At 42.0% G+C, this 19,444-nt stretch overlaps 1 protein-coding gene across 1 annotated transcript in view; it reads right to left on the reverse strand.

The window, feature by feature from the left end:
- The window catches only part of ITPK1 (inositol-tetrakisphosphate 1-kinase), a 192,402-nt gene that overhangs the window by 125,078 nt on the left and 47,880 nt on the right, over positions 1-19,444 (reverse strand). Inside the window, exon 2 of the mRNA XM_009280953.1 lies at positions 145-169. Coding sequence (XP_009279228.1) covers positions 145-169 — 25 coding nt within the window. The remainder of the gene's footprint in view (positions 1-144; positions 170-19,444) is intronic.

Consider the following 19,444-nt stretch of genomic DNA (forward strand, 5'->3'; position numbering starts at 1 on the left):
TCCATAGCAGAGAATTGAATGGAAAAGAAAGAAAAATAATTAAGCCCAGGTCATGTTGGCATCTAAATGACAGCATTTAAAATCAGTAAACCTTCTTTATAAGAAAATAGAGGGGAAAAAAAGTCAAATTTAGTTTTTACTCACCTGTACTACTTCTACTCCTCTTTTCCTGGAAAAGAAAAAAAAAAGGAATGGTTAATGTTGGAAACATGGGGAAAATGTAAAAACAAACACTATTGGAAAAGGTTTGCTTCATACTAGAATGCAAGCAATAAAAATCTGCAGTAGTGAACTGGATTCAAATTCAGGAAAGCACTTTTTCAATTCCATTCCCTGCCTAGGAAGCAATTCAGCAGCTTCTGAATCATGGCCTCAGAAGTGACCCAAGATGCATACTAAGCAGCTGCACCTCTGGGACTGATACAGCTGCCAGGTGAGCAGAGGTAGGAAGCGGGTGATGTTAGGAAGGGAGCATCTCAATTTTAGTCAGTTCTACTTTGCTCTTAGTGTGCGAATTGCACCACAGCACATTCTACATGCTTGATAGATCTTTGATTTTGAGCCAAAGATAAATGTCAGGTACTCCTCTTTCCTGGAAAAGAAAAAAAAAAGGAATGGTTAATGTTGGAAACATGGGGAAAATGTAAAAACAAACACTATTGGAAAAGGTTTGCTTCATACTAGAATGCAAGCAATAAAAATCTGCAGTAGTGAACTGGATTCAAATTCAGGAAAGCACTTTTTCAATTCCATTCCCTGCCTAGGAAGCAATTCAGCAGCTTCTGAATCATGGCCTCAGAAGTGACCCAAGATGCATACTAAGCAGCTGCACCTCTGGGACTGATACAGCTGCCAGGTGAGCAGAGGTAGGAAGCGGGTGATGTTAGGAAGGGAGCATCTCAATTTTAGTCAGTTCTACTTTGCTCTTAGTGTGCGAATTGCACCACAGCACATTCTACATGCTTGATAGATCTTTGATTTTGAGCCAAAGATAAATGTCAGGGAGAATGAACACAGCACCTTGCAGCCATTTATCCTCTTATTTACAGCCTGGTTCTACTCCCAACATCTTGGTACACAGAACGCTTCCCAGAGCTACACACACACGCAGTGACTTGCATCAGTTGTCCTCCGCTTGCCAAGCAACTTTTAAGCTGTCCCATGGCTTGTCTTCATCACAAGCACAAGGATACCCTAAGGCTGGCTCCACAGACTAGCCCTGCAAACAGAGCAGGGAAGGGGACAAAGGAAGGGGACAGGCACAGGTCAGGTCCACAACAGAGAGACTGCCCTGCAGCTGGAGCACCCTGCCCAGATGTGTCATCCTGCTGCAACTCCATCGCAGATACATCCCCATAGATCCACTGCTCAAGACAGACGTTTCATTCTGGAAGCAGTGCCTCAAAACCACAATTATTTAAAACTCCAGCTGTGATTGGTACTGCACTGTGTCAGATGGACCTAACTGTGCTGGCCTCAGCAGAGGCAACAACCCCTACACCCTGTAGCTGTGCCCAAAGAAAAGCTCGTACATTACACAAGCAGCCATGCAAGCAAACACGTACAGATTCAACCCCATAAAGCGAGTATGCGCCATTGTCCCAGCCCGAGCAAACATCAAGCTACGGGCTGGGATGGGACTCTGTGTTTGCATCAGCCCCCAGTGCTGTGGTTTCCTTTGGGCAGAAAGGGACACACACTCAGGTATGTGACCAGGGAGACAGACACAGCGTGCTGTGATACTCCGTTCTAGATGGCGGGCATGTGGGGACACCAGAGAGTGCAATGCCCCATGGTTTAGACACGTATTTGGACTTCAGTTCAAAGACTTGTAGTCACTCTTGCAGGCTCCTGCAAGAGCACAGTTCAAATACTTGGGGTTTGTCAGAAAGGCCCAAGCCTCTGAATGCTGCTTTGGCCATATGGGGAATAGTTCTAGTGATCCTGAAACACAAGGGATAAGAGACTGGAGAGGCCTACTAATTATACACCAAAACATTGAGAGCTGCAACTGGTAGAGCCAATTTAGGCAGATCTGTAGAGACAGTTGTCTACTCTGCTAGTATGAGAATTGAGATTCAGGTACATGCAGCCAGACAATGCTCAGTCATTGCATTTGACAAGTTATCAAGCAAAACAAACCATTTCTGCTCTAGTCTTGAGAGCAGAACTGAATCCCTGGCACAAAGCCCAAAGCCCAGCCATCCCTGCTCCATGCCACTCTCCCAATATATGCAGGCTATTTAAATATGTTATAACTTTCTCCTCACTTTGAAGACATAGGAAATTTAACTTGAAAATCAAAAGCCTCAGCAAGCACAAGACGGGAATCTCTCTTTCTCGTTCCCACTAACCCCATATGTGAAAACCAAAGACCCTTTTTGGGGAGGTCACGGAGCAGGACTGCCTAACTCTGCCCTCAATGCTTTTCTATCTAAGAGTGTCTGTGTTTTTGTCCATAGTTGCAACTGCCGCACACTGCTGAATACACAATGGCTCCTCCAGTTTTCTGCCCAATACAGTAAGTCTTTCTTTTGGGAGGCCATTACAAAGATGCCCAAAGGGACAGGCGATCAGTCAGCATCTATGACACAAATTGCTCCCTTTTTCCACTCTACCAGTCTGGAGTTTCTCTGGCCTAGAAGCAGCATGCACTGCACAGCCACAACAGAGAGCTCGTCATTGCTCAGCAAGGAAATTAAAAAGAAAATGAAACCAAGCACCTCTTGCAGAGAATTTCAAAGCCCTCTTGCAGATAACAGTAGTCTGTAAGTGGTGGGTGATTAATATACTGCCATTACGGTGTGGGAAGCGTTGCTGCAGACCGTCACTGAGGCCCCCCCCAGCCAACAGAGAGCTCGTCATTGCTCAGCAAGGAAATTAAAAAGAAAATGAAACCAAGCACCTCTTGCAGAGAATTTCAAAGCCCTCTTGCAGATAACAGTAGTCTGTAAGTGGTGGGTGATTAATATACTGCCATTACGGTGTGGGAAGCGTTGCTGCAGACCGTCACTGAGGCTGGCCAGATGCGTTCCAAGTATGTTTTGAGAAGAAATACGAATTTCATAGAGAGAGAGTTAATAGCCAAATTGATGAAACAATGATTTTCACACAGCTAAGCAAGATAAATAAGAAATATTAGGTGGGGAATGCTTTTTTGTAAATTAGGGGAGCAGCCTACTCAGAAGCATTCCAAGTATTGTAAGCTAAAACTTAAAATAACCAAACCAGCTCCATTTTTGCTGTGTCTGCCCTGGAGTAAACAGAGCAACTCAAAACTGCCATTGAAATACACCAGGCTTCAGACAGGACTGCTCCAGAGCCCCTTAAAGAATAGAGACTGATGGCAAAGGCTGCATTTCTCGCCATGCCTGCATACACACTGAATAAGCTTTGTTCTACTTGAAGAAGAAAAATACTTGCAAGCTGGTTGCCAAACCCACTTGAGAAAGAATCAGTCCAGAAGTTTTCTGTAATTCCCCCAAAATGGACTTTGCAAATTTACTGGGACTTGCTGAAACCAATTGTGCTGCCCCAGCAGAAGGGAAGAAGCCAGACCAGCACACAAGCAGGGAGAGAAGGGGTGCCTGCTGTTGGGTATAATGTCACACATGCTTAAAAAGCTACCGGAAGGAGGAAGTGATTACCAAGGTTCACTTGTAGCGCTGGGTCTTCCCCTGTTTCAGAAGTGGGGGGGAGGTCCCTTTTGGTTACCTGAAACCATGAGAACTTTTTATACTTAAGCCCAGGGGACCAGAAACCACAGAAGCATGCATATTTTGAGGATTAGTTAATTTGGGAAGAATCCTCTACCAAAATCGCTTTTTTAAAAAATTAAGTTATTTTAAAAACAAAAGGTATCCAAACAACCAGGATGTCAAGCAACCACGCACCTCAGTTCTGGCATTAGCTGATTCTTCGCCTCGAAGATTTCCTAAGCCAGTGACTCCAGGCTTTTTGGCCGGGCAAGTCACAGCTGCAGGCTCAGGGCAGCAAGACATCCCTTATGCAACCAAGCATGCAATACCATCTAGCCACACTAACTGCCTCACGTCACATGTGAAAGGGCTTGGGGATAGGCACCAAAGAAACGCTGATCTTACACACGAGAAACTCTAGGACCCTCAAAAAATAAACAGAGAGAATGAAGCAGGCTGTGGGCCACAAGCAATTCCCCAACAAGGGCCTGTCTGTGTGGGACACTAGATGGGGACAAGATGGTTGCCGAATTAACTGCTCTGGGAGTCTGACAGAGCCATGGACCAGCCACCACTCCTCCACATGATGCTTAAAAAGCTACTAAGAAAAATACATCCCACAGCCTTGGTGTATGTTCTTTTGGGCTGTTTCTTTAGCAGAGGACAGGCTTTCCATTAAGCTACGCTGAGACACGCACCGCAGATACACTTAACATACACGAGATACTACGACAAACTCCTCTCCCAACGCAAAGCACGGATGCTTGCATGGGTACAGGACTGTGGCTCAGATAAAAACAGAGCACTGCAAATTCTACAGACAAGCCAGACAAATAAGACAGTTAAAAAAAAAATTAAGTGAGGGATACAAGAACGTGTCCAGGCTAGGCAGAATGCTTCCAGAGGTACCAATGCCTGTTTCAAAGGTGCTGACTCCCAGGGGGGGTATTTCACTTAGAGTACTGACCACTACTCTTGTGTCCCTCATGGTGTTGTCCATGACCCTTCTTTCTTCCCATGTAGCTTGAAATCAAGCCACAGCCTACCAGGGGAAGGACTCTCATTCCTAGCTGGCCTGGCTGCCTCCTGATATTGCCAAATAGGCTATACAAAACCCACAGCAAGTCTCTTTTTCTGAGGGGAAAAGATCATTATTAGCTGTATTTCCCTCCTCCCTCCAAAGAGGCAACACAACTGGGTCAAAGAGAGACTGCATCTGCCCGCTTTCATTGAACAGATGTTTGAAAAATGGTCAGTTCTAAACTGTATTCCCAGAGGTCACTCTTTTTAAACTACGTTTCATTCCAAAGATCATCTAGACAGGGATCTTGTACTCCAATCATCAGCCCATTAAAAAAAAAAAAAAAAAATTATTAGCATGTCAGAAAACCTCTGGGAGAAAAGAGAAGGGGGAAAAGTGTTCGAAGGTGATAAAACTAAACACCTAACTTACAGCAAAGCTTCAGTGTCTTCAACTGGCATAGTATGCCTAAAGCTATGGAAACCTATTCAGGTGCAGCACAAATTACTGACTGGTGCTTTGCGTGTTCCCTTCCTTCAGCACACAGCTCTGCTGAATCACACACTGCAACATTTAAAGGAAAAACAGAAACATTTAAGTTACCGCTGCATTAGCCTGCAATACCGAATAAAACCCAGAAGCTTGTTATGACTTATTAGTGCTATACCTGAAACCAGTGGACAACTCTACTGGATAATGCAAGCCTCACCATATGCAATAACAATTAAAATAATTACCATGCAAGTTGACTTCATGTTTAAGTTAGAACGATGTATGGATTTAGAGAATTCAATATCAAGTTACTAAAAGCACGTTAATCAGTGTTTTGAAATTGATGTTTTACCACAGCCTCAAACTATGTAGAATGGCTTTTGGGGTTGGGTTTGGTTTTTTTTACCATCCAAAGTAAACAGTTTGGACTAATTCCCCACAGCATGTAGGACCTGAACATTATAGTGAATGAGAGTTAAAAGAGAAAATTACTATCAGGTCATATATCATCACCATGGTTAAATTAAGTCACATATTTTTGCTGTCTGCTCTGAGTGACAGATTGAAAAACGCCACACAGAATTTACAATTTCAAAAGTAAAAGGCATTCCTTGTATCTGTTTTAATAGCCTAAGAAGTTATTAGTGCACGCAATGAAGTTCATCTTCTCAGACAGGAGAATGTTTCACCTCCAAAATTTCCCATGTAAAAAAGTGGCAAATAACAATAATGTATTGCTTTGATATAAAAAATAAAAGCAATACATTGGCATCAAAGGAGTTGTATAAATATTAATGCATCAGAGCAAAAACCTGCAGCCACTAAGACTTTCCACCACACTGAAATTATCAGACATGGAGGAAGGCACCGGGCAAGCAATACCAAAGCAAAGCATGAAAACCAGCAATACTGGCCATCCACAACCTTGTGGACAGCCCGTTTCTCCTCCTGGCACAAAGGCAAGCTCAGCTCATTTGCCTTAGTTTTTCTATCATCAGAATACCCTCATTTCTGTTAGTAAATATTTGTGAGGATCCTTGCTTTTATTATTCTTCATCACTGATGGCCTCCACCTTACTGTCTATCAGGGAAGCAACCAAGTGGCAACCCCAACACAGGGGTGCTCGCTGGCTGGGGGCCTCGGCTCACAGCCGCAGCCATCAGTGCACACAGAAGTTAACTGAGTGCATCTGAAACATGGCAAGACTCAGCTGTAACATGGGGATTTTTTGTGGTTTGGTTTTTTGCACAGAGACTATCAAGCAGGCGATTAATGAGAGTTAATTTTACCAATTCATATCCAACTATTCTTACCTTTCAGCAAGCTTTTCCCCTTCAGGAATCAGTATTTTGGAAAGATTTATGACTGAAATGATCGGAAGTTGGCATTTGGGGGAGGGAGTCCTCAATTTTATCAGTCTGTAAGCATCATAGAGCCAAAGAAGAAAGGAAATAAAGTGCACCTTTATAATCTGGTAGGAACAGATAACGTAGTACAGGGGAGAAAAGGTCTCACTTAAAACTCTAAGTGCTCTTTAGATGGGCTGAAAAAAATGAGACTTTGGGCTGTCACAGAGGACCTTTTAAGTAGAAAAAAAAAATCACAGAGTAGCCACATTTGTGCATTTCTTCCTTGTTTTTTTAAACAGGGAACGATCTGAGCAATAGGAGCCCTCATACATCAGACATTACACCACCATAAGTGATTTTCACACCTCCACCCCATTCACACATGACATTTGGTAGAACCATCTGATCTTCTCCACATCTTCAAAGCATTGTATCATCCCATTTACAGCTATAAAAGTGCTTCTTAAGAGTGCTGTATCAGAGCAAAGCACCCTGAAAGGGACTAGAAAATAAGAGAGGATCTTGGTAGGGCGGCAGCGGCATCACTCTGGTATTCACCTGCAGCACCGCAATGCATGCCACAAATTCCCACCACAACACACACAAACATTCACCAGCATCATCTCACAGCAAAGATCCAGCTAGAAATCCACTAACCCCTTATCCTGCAAGAGCAATGACAGTCAAGCATCCAGCATCATGACTTCAGACGTTCAAGTAGCAGGGAGGAAAAAGCCATGAAAGAAAGAAACCAGACACTGTAAGCAGTAACTAGAGGACATAAACTGCCTTTAGTCACTAAATATTAAGACAAAGTTTCAGTAGTGGTTTAATGAAACATTACAGGGCTACCAGTCTCAGCGTTAAAAAACAGGCATTGTGGAAATAAAATCTGTATATCCCAAGTTATAAAAGCCATAAAGTCAGTAAATACAAACTCAAAAGGACCTGTTTTCTTTTTAAACTAGGCATTTAAGATGGATCAGTGCTGCTGAGTTCTGCCAGACTCTTTTCTTGGAACTAGTGACCCCAGGTTCTGGGAGCCCATACTCACTGCTTTCCCAGCAGGGAGTCAAAACCTTTAACCACAGTCTTTTGAGGAAAAAAAAAACTGAAGAGCCATCAGTGGGAAGAAGAAATGATCAACAGCTGCACAGAAAAATTATTAAAGGCAATGAGTTATTCGTCCTACCAGACATTGAGACATATTTAGTACCTGATGACAATTATAAGCAATTGGGCACGGTTCAGCCTTCAGCCATAGGCTTACACCACCAGACGCTACCAGATCCAGTTCCCAGCTATGGCAGGCAGCCACACCATGTGATCTCTTTATAAACTTATTAAAAACCATCTTCCAACCAAGCTGTTTTGGCACTGTATCTTCCATTACAAGACATTAATTTCCCAAAGGTCAGTCTCCTTCAAATTTGCAGGCTAAATTGTTCCAGCGTCATCCTTTGGCTTCAATAAACGGCTTGCTTCCTTAAGCACTGCAAGGAGCACACATGTCCTCTCTACTGCCAGCTCCCTTTGTTTCCCCATGACCCCGGTCACCCCAGTGTTAATATGACCCTCTGCAAAAAGCAAACACGTGACCCATCCCTTTCAAAAGTCTTTCTAAGGTCAGGAGGCACCAGTGATGACTGAAAGAGACGTGAGAATAGGCAGCAGAATCACGAGGCAGAAGACAGTATCCCTTCCAGGGACCAGATATGGTATTTATCTTTTTTATATATATATTAAACTCTTACTGCAGAAGCTATTAGAGGCTTCTAGAAACCTATGAACATATTTACATTTTACAAACAAAATGAGCAATAACTGCAAGCTAACAGGTTTATAATCTGAAGGGTGCTTAATATTGCATACTTGCCCTCCAGTGCCATAATACATTCCATTAGCTGTTACACTGAGGCACAAGTTTTCTGCACATGTTGATAAAACTTCTTGGTACTATAACCATAAAACACTTAAATATTTTATTCTCTGAAATCAAGTACTTAAAAATTTACGTTTTATATTATTCTTAGCAACTCTCCTCCCATATTAATTTAAGCCAGCAGTTACAAATTATTAGCATCTTATTCTCTTAAATCACAGAATAAGTCACTAGTCAGCAAAAAAGATTCTAAAACCTTCCATTTTCCATTGCCAGTGGAGCCCTAGAAATCAGGTATGCAGATTTTCTTCATCAAGGGAATCTTCACGCAACTTGAGCAAGAAGGGCAATCCCCTATTCACTAAGAGGTACATTAGTTAGCAGATTGGTATTTTGTTTACTTCTGACTTTCCAGATATTGCCAAATTGCAGGAGAAACTATATCCCACTTCTTCACATCTATTACACTGAAGTGGGAAGGCAGATATTAGTGTCTCCTCAACTCCTCCAGTACTAAATTGGAATGTAAGGCAAATAAAACCATACCGAAAGGCTTGCCATGAAAAGCTACCTACACTGAAACTGACACGACAACTCGCATTGACTCAATGGATGAAGATTTCATCAGCGTCATTTCTGGAAAACGCTGCTAGAACTGCTCCAGTCTGAAAGCTAATGGAAAATGGATACTTCCACTTTTCCCCTGCACCAACGGTGGATCCAATAAGCAGATAGTACTTTTCAGTTTTCCAGACGACGTGAGTCATCACCTTTTTCATTTCAAAGAAGAGAACACCTTATGCGCTCAAAAAGCACAATGTAACGGTAAGCAACTGTGCAAAATGGAATTAGAAAGGGCTGCCAGAACAATGCCATTTTAAGAAAGTTAACAACAAATTAAGATGGTCAGTCACAAACAGTCACATCAAACAAAGAGCAATAAATGTAAAGAAACACTCAGTGACCCTGCTGGCAGTTAACTGGAGGTTATTTACTGTCAGGAAATAACCTGAAGCTCCTGTGGCTACAGCTAATAGATTTCTTATGCCGAAGCTCCTAAGAGGACTTACAGACAAGGGCACACTCTACTACAGGAGTGCTGCAACCTGAAAGTGCAGGGCTGCAGGTTCAGTTCAGGCTTAAAGTTTCTCCCCTACGAAGCATCACTATCTTGGGAATCTCCTTGTCACGGCAGGGAGAGCTGGCAGCACACAAATTGTGCAATGACAGACAGCTTTACGTTTCTACTGTATGCCATCTGCATTTTGATGGCCTTCAGTAGGCTTTGTCCAGCAATATGCAGAATTCCTCCTACCTTTGCACAGGTCTTTCTAACTTTATGCTCAGACAGTTCTCAAACCAAACTAGCTAACAATATTCGTCAAATGCCTATTCTCTTAGACTGAGATACCATCACATCTAAAATCAGTTGCAGTACTACCCCTCCGAACTCTACCTATAATTATGCTGGCCTCTGCATTGCTTCTGAGCAGTATCAACTCTTGAACAGTGAGGTTTTACCAGTAAATCCTTGAACTGCAGCAGACAAGATAATCAAGCTTCCTGCCTGCCTGCCTACCTCCTGTCAAAGACCACATCTTTTGCAACAGGAACTAAGAATTAACAAGCGCTGAAGCAATGCATAGAGAGTCGAATCAATGCATACATCTATGCTTCTGCCTACCTACCTATAAATCTATCTAGAAACTGGAGCCTCACCTAGCTTTAAACTCCTCAGCTTAGGTACTAAGAGCTATTTTACTGTGGCAGCACACAGCTTACTGCAGACTTCAGTGCTCGCCTGAGGATGTAGGCAGCTTCTGGGGTTTGTAGCCAAACTTTATTTTTCGCTCTCAAAATACCCTGAACTGGTTTGTTTAAAGCTATCTCACTGGTATCTTCTTGTACTACAGTCAAAGCTAGACTGAACTGTAGGCCCATTCTGACTGGAAAAGAAAAACAGGATGAGAAGGGCAGAGCAGGGGTAAGAAGAGAGTAGATCTTTTTGTTCCAACATAGGCAAGGCTGTCAAGGCGATGGGGAAAAAAATGGTCCACCCCACATCTGTACTGGAAGGCCAACAAAATCAGGTTGCTCTCACAGATATCCATCTAGGAGGAGAGCAGCTCTCAGAAATAAAAGATTTAAGCAAGATGCAAGCAAGCCTTGGTTTATTCTGGGGCTTCCTTTAGGCTCCTGCCTCACTCTTCATTGTGACCCAACATGAAGTTACTTACTGTTCAGTATGTGTTTTAATTTTTAACTTATGTACACCAAGGCTAGTAAAACCTGCATACATATTTTATAGAGAGCTTTCTCTCAGAATTCTAACTACCACCAATGCCCCCTTACTAAAACAGCTACCTCCCATGTTTTGGTTAATCAAATATAGTCAAGGTTTCTGGGGCTTTTATAAGGCAAGATGAGGTTTGCATAGGGACAGCATACATTTTTCCCTTCATTTAAAAAATATAGAATCACAACGTACGTTAAGACACCCAGAAAGTTGTTTCATTAGTAGTTTTAGACTTAAGCACTATCAATCAGATTTAGGCATCAAATGATTCTTCTCTATTATTGCAGATAAGGTGTCCAAATCACAAATATTAGTTTACCAGTATTAATGCAAATGGCATACTGTTATCAGCCACCAAGCAAGGTTAAAGAAACAATACAAGGATTTGGGCTGATAATGTAAATCTAGCTATATTTACCTATCGAGAGAGAGATTTCGATCTTCAGATTAAATATATTTACATCATGCCCTACATATAAGCCTTCCCAATACCTCCCTGTTCTATTTGGACAGGGAGAATTCAGACTGAAGAAGTGCAACACATCCGATAAGCTAACCTACAACGTGCGTAACTCTACTGACAGCAATTGTCTTTTTTTTGGAAGAGGAAAGGGAAAGAACAGAAGAGAAAAGATGACAAAAGGTGAACTGGCTTGCTCTCTCAAGCTCACATAAGAATTTTGAGTCCGCGACCTGTCTCAGCCTACAGTAAGCAGACCTTCTGAAAGTGTCTGGCAATTGCCCTCTGAGAATCTGACCACTTCAGGACTTCTCTTAGTTTTAGGTATCTGCCATAGTCACTTTTAACAACCTCATTGGAGCTTCCACACAGCTACCTGACAAAAGCATACAGAAAAAGAAACCGTATTAGAAACAATCATTTACCGGAACCATTATCCACAGTTTGTCTTAACTAGACCGTAATCCCTCTAGGCAGTGCATTTGTAAAGCATCCCACACCATCGACCTGGAGAACTACCACAGCACTCTGGGGTTCTAGCAGTGCAAATCAACTCTGATAGCAAAGAATGATTCAAGAAAACAACGTGTCTTCTTCAAGTCTCTGTAAGGTTTGCAGAGAGCACGTGGGTCTCCTATAAAGTTGATACTCAGCATTATTAAGACCACTTTGAGGCATTTGTTGTAACAGTGTAGAGGCTTTGACAAAGAAATTTTGTCATAATCCTTGAAATCCCAAGAATGAATTAAGAGTATCCGGGGAGAATCTCCTTCGGCATAGGCATGGCAAGCCAACCTGAAAAGCCCTGTGTGTCTGCTAGATTCTCACACGCTAATCAAAGCTCAGAATTGACTTTCTTAAACAGAATAAAGTAATTAAAAAAAAAAAAAGGTACTTAGACTTGTGCATAGGCTAGAAGCTGCCACTTCCACACCCCTCCCTCTGCCCCATTCCTATCACCTCTCTCCAGCGTGCTACAGGTGCTCCATTTACTTTCGTAAGTCTTACCTGGATTCCTGCCTTTTACCCAAATAAAAGCACTCTAGTGGCTTGCCTTGACATTCTGAGAAGGAGCTTCAGCTGCTCTCATCTTCAACATAAGCATGCTGCACAAAGACCATCAGTCCAGTATGGTCAGTGAGATGAGGCTCTGCTGGGCCCCAGGCTGGTACTGCAGGTTCTGCAGGTCTGCACAACGCGAGGAAGAACGAATGCACACCTCCACTCTGCTAAAACCAAGCGGTACAGAGAGACGAGCATGTCTGCTCTAGACGAAGCCAGCTTTCATCTAGAAATGGTTTTTAATCCACTAACCCTGAAACCAAATGCTGTACCTCCACTGCAACTTTCCAAGACTTTGGCAAACAGCCTTGAATAAACCTTTTGGGAGTTTTTATAGAGGCCAGACACCCACTGAGACATGCATGAGAAATGTGTAATACACAATTTTTTTTTTTTCATTTCTTGGATCTCTAAAAGAGACTGGGCATTTTTTTGGCAGAAATTAAAGACATATTTAAGTTCAGCAACTTGCCATGCAAAAATGAGTTTATTCATCTCCAGCCAGGTTTCAAGTAAGATATATAGGTGTCTGGGGCTTTTTCCTTCATGCAAAACTTCATTATACAAACAAGAGAAAGTTAACGCAAGAAAGTTAACATGTCTGCTCACTGAAGAAACGTGATTACAACTTTTTTCCCCCCCTCCATAAGGGATGGCCCTAATGTTTCGGCACTGTACAAGTCAGACACTAAGTCTCCCTCAAGTTTCTTTAGCTTTGAGAGCACTTGTGATTTCTTGTCTCCTACACTCACCAAGTGACCACTGTTTGCATACGCAAGGAACAAATTTTTCCTCTTCATTTATGGAACCAGAGTCAGTGATAGATTCATAGATATAACTGATAACAAGAGTCCATGCCGAGAAGTTACTGTGGCCAGCTATACACACTGTCACAGATACCAATCCAATGTTTCATCAGGTTGAAAGGACATCCATGGAAGGGTTTAGCACGAAATCATTAAGTAAGAGATGTTCCTAGAAATCTTTTCTCCTCAAACTCTCCATCAGTTTAGGCTCACATAACTCATCCAGTCAGTTCCTCTGTTTTGTTTGATCCCTTTGAGATGCATTTCAAGCTTCCGCCTTTAGTTTGAGGCACTTATGAATGCAGCTGTTATTTTAAAGAGGACTGGCTGGTTAAGCCCCAAATAAAAAGCTGGCTAAAAGCAGTCCCAGTATCATCTGAAACTGGGTTTCACCTTTATTTTGCTATGCAGCTCCCCCCAAACGCTGTATGAATCGTGTCAATAGAAAACAGAAAAAGCACTTGGCATCTGGAAAGTGCAATTCTGCAGCCTAGTACCTTATTTGAGAAGAAAGATGTTCAGCAGAAAATACATGGTACAAATTAAAGAAGCATAAACTGGATTGCTTTTCTCCATTTGAACAGATTCAGATGCCAATACCAATAATGGGAATTTCCTTTCCCTGCAACTGACTCTTCTGCTTGAGTTTACGTCAACATAGATCAAAGAAAAAGGATTTTACTTTATTTGGAAGCCTCATTAAAGCTTGCAATAAAATGAAAGCTTGGCTTCCAACAACTGATGATCATACTGTTTGAAAATATTCCATTTATTGACATGTGGCCAACTTCCCTGAGAAGCAACAGGATAGAGCATTTGACAGTGCTGCAGTGAATCATCTTAGTGATCTGCACAAATCACACATGATCCTGGAAATCAAATAAAATGTCTGCAACATGCAATATTTGAATATGGTCCTACTTACAAGAAAAGAGAATCTAAATGGAGAGACAGCAAATTAGTAAATGTTTTTTATTATACAGCATACAGAATAATATTAATAGCTGATGTGAACATTGGGGGGGGTGGGGGGGTGGGTGAACAAAAGAAAAAAAACAAAAAACCCCACACACCCTGAGCAAAAACCTTACCAAAAGGTTCAGACAAGAATAGAATTTTCCATTGGTCTCATTGGATGGGGCTGCAGTTTGAGGAGTTGGAAATCCAACACATGGAACACTGTACTGCTGCCAATCTTTTAATATCAAGGCAATGTAGGTCATGAAGATTCACAGAAATATACAAAAAGCTTTGAGCAGGGATGGACATAGGATTGTTATGCATAGGATCAGCCAAGGTCAGAAAGTGCAAACTTGAAGCTGGAGCAGAGATTAGACAGCGAGACAAAAAGTCTCCATCATTCACAATAGTTTCTGCACCTGAAAAGGGCAAAACAGTACCTCTGAGAAACCTCCACCCTAGCTGGTGAAAATTCCCTGTTCTGGTGTCTAGACCACTTCGAGAAGCGCATCTATGTGTGTGTTACAAACATATCTATTTTATCAGGCATTTTATCTACTTTACATTACACTAAATTTTGCTGTTAAAGAAAGATTAAAATTCTCCCTATTTCTTCCAGTCCATAGGCTTCTTGCTTTAAGCAGTAGCATATGTATAGGTCTGCCAGAACACCCATTTTCTTGTTTGCTTCAGTGGATTGTTTACAGTGCAGTAAGATGGAAAAAAAATTTTTTTTATAAATCATAAAAAACAGGCAGTAGTTGCATTTTATCGAAGCTGTCAGACAAATGCACATCCCTCCATAAGGTAAAGTGAATGACAAAGACGGAAGTTCTTCAACGTAAATCGTGTTTGCTTACAAGAAATTTAGAGCATCCCATCTCTCTGAACCAAACAATTTTTTCTGGTCAGCTTCAGCCCTTCTGCAGGCACCACTTTGCCCAAAAGGTCACTTTCAGAGCTCTGCCTTGGCCCAACACCCACAGCATGTGCCTTGCTGTCTCCCACACCCCTGACCTTCCATTGCACATCTTGCTACTAATCTCTCTCACACAGACACACAGGGGTACACACACACAGGGCACTCTAATTAATCCTGCCCTTGTTTTTTTTCCATCCTAGGCAGCAGCTGTTACACCCATTGTTTCCACCAGTGACTGAGCACATGTGTTTTAAGACTGCAACTTTCCCAAATTTGGCCAAGGCACGCAGGAGCTGATATACAACCCCCAAAATACTGTTACCTTTTTCTAACCAGACTCCCTCGTAGCCCAGATTCGGATCTGCTGGGAGGTCTGCTACACTGCGTAACTGGAAGAACCGGACAATTTCTTGGGCCTCCTCAGATTTTCTAGAAGCTGCCTTGACAAGCTAAATCATACCATCATACCAGAGCTCTGTTACTCATACCCTCATTCTCTCTCTCAGAAAAAAAGCCTAAGGCCAAGAGTTCAGCTGCATCTTTCACATTTGTTTCCCTTTATGGAGTTACCTAGATTCTCTGGTACCTGCCCCTCCCCATTACAACATTGGTGTGATCACAACACGCTGATGAGTTTGTAAGATAACCTAAATCCCTCTTAAAGGGAAAAATAAAAAGCTAAATTTCTATTCTAATCTACCAAATTACCATTGTCCTTACCATCGCTAAGGAGGCGGATGCATAAACAGCTGAACCAGCTTTTGAGTAGGAGCTGGAAAGGCAGACACAAAGGCACAGTAGCAGCTAGTTGTTTTCCTCTGGGTTATTTTTGTCCGGCTCCGCCCTGAAACTCACTCTTCAATCCCAATAATTGGCAGCAACTAATTAGAAGGCAAAATGCAAGCAGTTTATTAAATGTTTGATTAAATGTTGATTACATGTTTGATTAAACATGATCACAGAACAAATTTCCCTTGGACAAGCGTACTCATTTTCTCTTGCTCACTTCTTTTGTTTGTAGACATAAGAGATAAGAACTGTGGAGATGATGCTATACCACACACTGGGATTTCAAGCCTACAGGTGACTGCACAACACAAGGCAAGGAGAAGCTGATGATTCCTCTGCTGCTTCAGGTTGCTTTCCGCATCGCCCATCATTGGATGCATGCTGCTAACTCCCCATGTTTTCTCCTTAGGGCTTTCACATTTGACTTGGGGGTGTCATACACAGGATCAGCTCAAAGATACTGCCAGAATTACGTCACAGGTTAACTGGAGATACAATCAGCATAAAAGAAAGGGACTTGTAGAAAAGTTACAACTTTCAAATTGCTGTAAAATCTGAAATATGTACAAGGACTTGAAGAATCATTAGATATGGGGAAAAAAAAAATCTGTGTTAAGTAACAGCTTCAAATGATGCTGAAAATTCTGGATGTCTTAGATGGATCCTGGAACTACATCTGCTGATGAAGGTCATTTTTGTTCATCCCATTTGCTGTCACTTAAGCCAAGAGATATCAAGTAACAGTTAATGAAAATGACTGAATCATCTAATACTATTAGGATTTTACACACAGAGAAATGTACACATTTACCTTTCAATCTCTTAGTAAATAAAAATAACATTTGCTCAGAATATTTTCATGAATTCTTGTTTGCAAAGGCAAAAGAAAATCCTTGACTAAGTGTCTGCTTTTACACCCCACTACCACATCGATCTGCAACAGCAGGATTTCTTATCCCAAGAAGTCTTTTTCCCAGGCAGCATGTTTTCACAGCTCTTTGCACATCAGATCCCTGCAGTCAGCCGTGTTTCATAAAGGAGGAGGCTGCTCCACACCCAGCTTTACGTAACCCCCTTGCACGCAGTTGCTCAGCCTCGCTGACTTCACCCTCGCGCTGGGCGGGTATTATCTGCCTACTTGGACTTGCAGGGTTTCATGCTTGGTCAGCACACAGTCCAAGGTGCTACAGTAAGCCGCAAAATACACAGGCATCACCTTAAGGGCAGAAGCTATTCCAGTGTAGCAAAAACATTCCTCTTCAAAATCTTCCCAGTCCTCAGGAACAATAAAGTTGTGATGGTTATAAAACGATAATCAAAACCTTGCAAAAGTTGCACTCTAAGAGGCCATAAACTGTCGTTACCTTATTTGGACTACACCCTTATATCTCAATGAAACACTACATCACCCCTAATTATTTTCTCTAATTAGTTTCCAGATAAAAGTTAAAAAAATTGCCAGGATAATAATTCTTTTGCAAAATTAATTTGAACACCTACATTTTTTCCTCCATCTGAATTCTAGCATTACCATCCACAACGTGTAAAAGAAGTCTTCCTCCAGCCTGGGCTGCGTGTCTCTGTACCACCGCCCCAAGGCGGACACCAGACAAACATCACCCCAGTCCCACAGACAGCTCTCAGACCTGCGAGGCTGCAGACCACCCAGCACCCTCCACAAGGCACAGGTAACCAACAGCCCATCAGTGTCTGTCTAACAGTATCAAGGCCAGCCTTGATTTTGCAGCAGAACCCTCTCTCAAGGCCTGGCTTCAAGAGAAGACCAGTTTCAGTGTAAAGTACTAAAGTGCAAATTTTTTTGAACCAACAAAAAGCACTGGCCTGCATACTGGTCAGACATAACACCTGCAGTTCCGATTACTCATTTCGGCTGGAGTTTACAACAGCAGCTATGTGCCCCAGGGCACTTTTAAACCACAGACCCTGCTTACAGAGGTAAGCTACAGCTTTATTTATATCCTTGTCTTACTTCAGGATATTCAGTCAGAAGTGATGCTGGAAAGATAACAGACCATTTCATTATGATTTTATTCCACGGTTTTCACATTGTGGTGTTCTCCTTAGAAAAATCCTAGTAAGGTCCTGCCTAGACTTTTTCAGGAAGACTTTCCCTGGTGAAGAATAAACTTCTCTACTCACATCACTAGGAAAAAAAAGCCTGCAGACAAACAATTAGGAAACGAAAGAAAAAATCTAAAACTGCATTTTTGGCCATTTAAGGCTATGAACTGAGAAAGAATGAACAAGCCCTTATATCAAAACAAAATAAAATTTTAATATTGTTAAAAGCAGGAAGATTTCTCTTTTTCAAGTAAGTGAAATATTTTACAGACACAGTAACTAAGACACGAACCCACAAAGTCTTGCATCCTACCTAACAACAAACTGCTTACAGATGCTTCTAAAGATAACCTGCATGCTAAACTTGCCATTAAACTCCTCCCTCTGCCCACGGGCGAGACAGAACTACAGAGAGAACATAGTATCAAAGATCAAGTTTCTTTCCATTTTTTCCCTCAAATTTTACCACTGCCTTGGTGCTAGGATTGCTCAAGATGCATTATCTAATGTCTTGATCCACCTACAGCCATACAGTTCTTGTGCTGTAATTTAATGGCACCAAGCCAAACATCCCCAGTCTTGCACCTTTTCTAGTTGTGTAAGTAGGCATGGCATGCTTATGCTGTCGAGTACCAAACACCTCCACTGATGATGAACGTGCTAGGAGAATATGGGCAACAGAAGCTGTGGATGAATTACACACAGACCATTATTACAGACACTTCACACAGCACTACTGTTTCTTACCTCCTTTCTGGGTTTTGCAGAGGAGCTGCATGAGCTCTTCTTTGTAAGGTACTGCCCCTTGAGATGTAAGGCGCAGGTCTGCTGTTGTATCAGACAGCTGCAAGATTAACACTGCAGGCTTCCATCCTAGGTAAGATCCCACTAGAACCAAGCAGCTTTTACTCAAACCACTTCCACGAGGCAGAACTATATGCTAAATCCTCTGATTTTTGTCATCTCCCATTGTAGGTCCTTATCAAAATAGCCAGTCAAGCAAAGGCATTACAGTGCCGTGCTGCTTTACCTTGGGTAACAGCAATCTTTCTCTGTTGTTGATTCCATGACACTAAAAGCAAAATCTAAGTCATTTAATACTCGTACAGAGAGATTAACTGGACTTGTCTGGAAACGAGCCTTACTTGGGAAACTACTCCTCCCACATGCACACATTAGGATCATATGAACAGCTGTATTCTACCCACAACCCTTCCACTTGCTATATACCTTTTACATAAACATGCAACAGATGACAGTTACTTCCCAGTAATTAAGCCACAGAGAAGATTTCCAAGGTGTTCTTGAATAACTAGCTTAGCAGATTTTTCCAAGAACTGACACCATGACATAACTGAAGCTACAGAGCACTACTCTAAAGTAGTCAAGCTGTTCCTCTAGAAGCTCTCCTTTATAGCAGAAGTTTGTATTTGTTCCGTAAGCCCAGATACAAAGGTGTTTTTAAAGAGCTAAAGTTAGAACTCAATTTTTCAATGTTTCACATGAAACGGGTTTCAAAACCGGTAACCTCTGAGGAGGACATACAGAGTCCCATCAATGCCTCAATCAGAATACATCCCAGGGACAGGAGGCTAGGCCTATAACCTCTGCCTCTCACGCTGGC

The sequence above is a fragment of the Aptenodytes forsteri genome, unplaced genomic scaffold (genome assembly GCF_000699145.1).
Source record: "Aptenodytes forsteri isolate BGI_AS27 unplaced genomic scaffold, ASM69914v1 Scaffold193, whole genome shotgun sequence".
NCBI lineage: Eukaryota > Metazoa > Chordata > Aves > Sphenisciformes > Spheniscidae > Aptenodytes > Aptenodytes forsteri.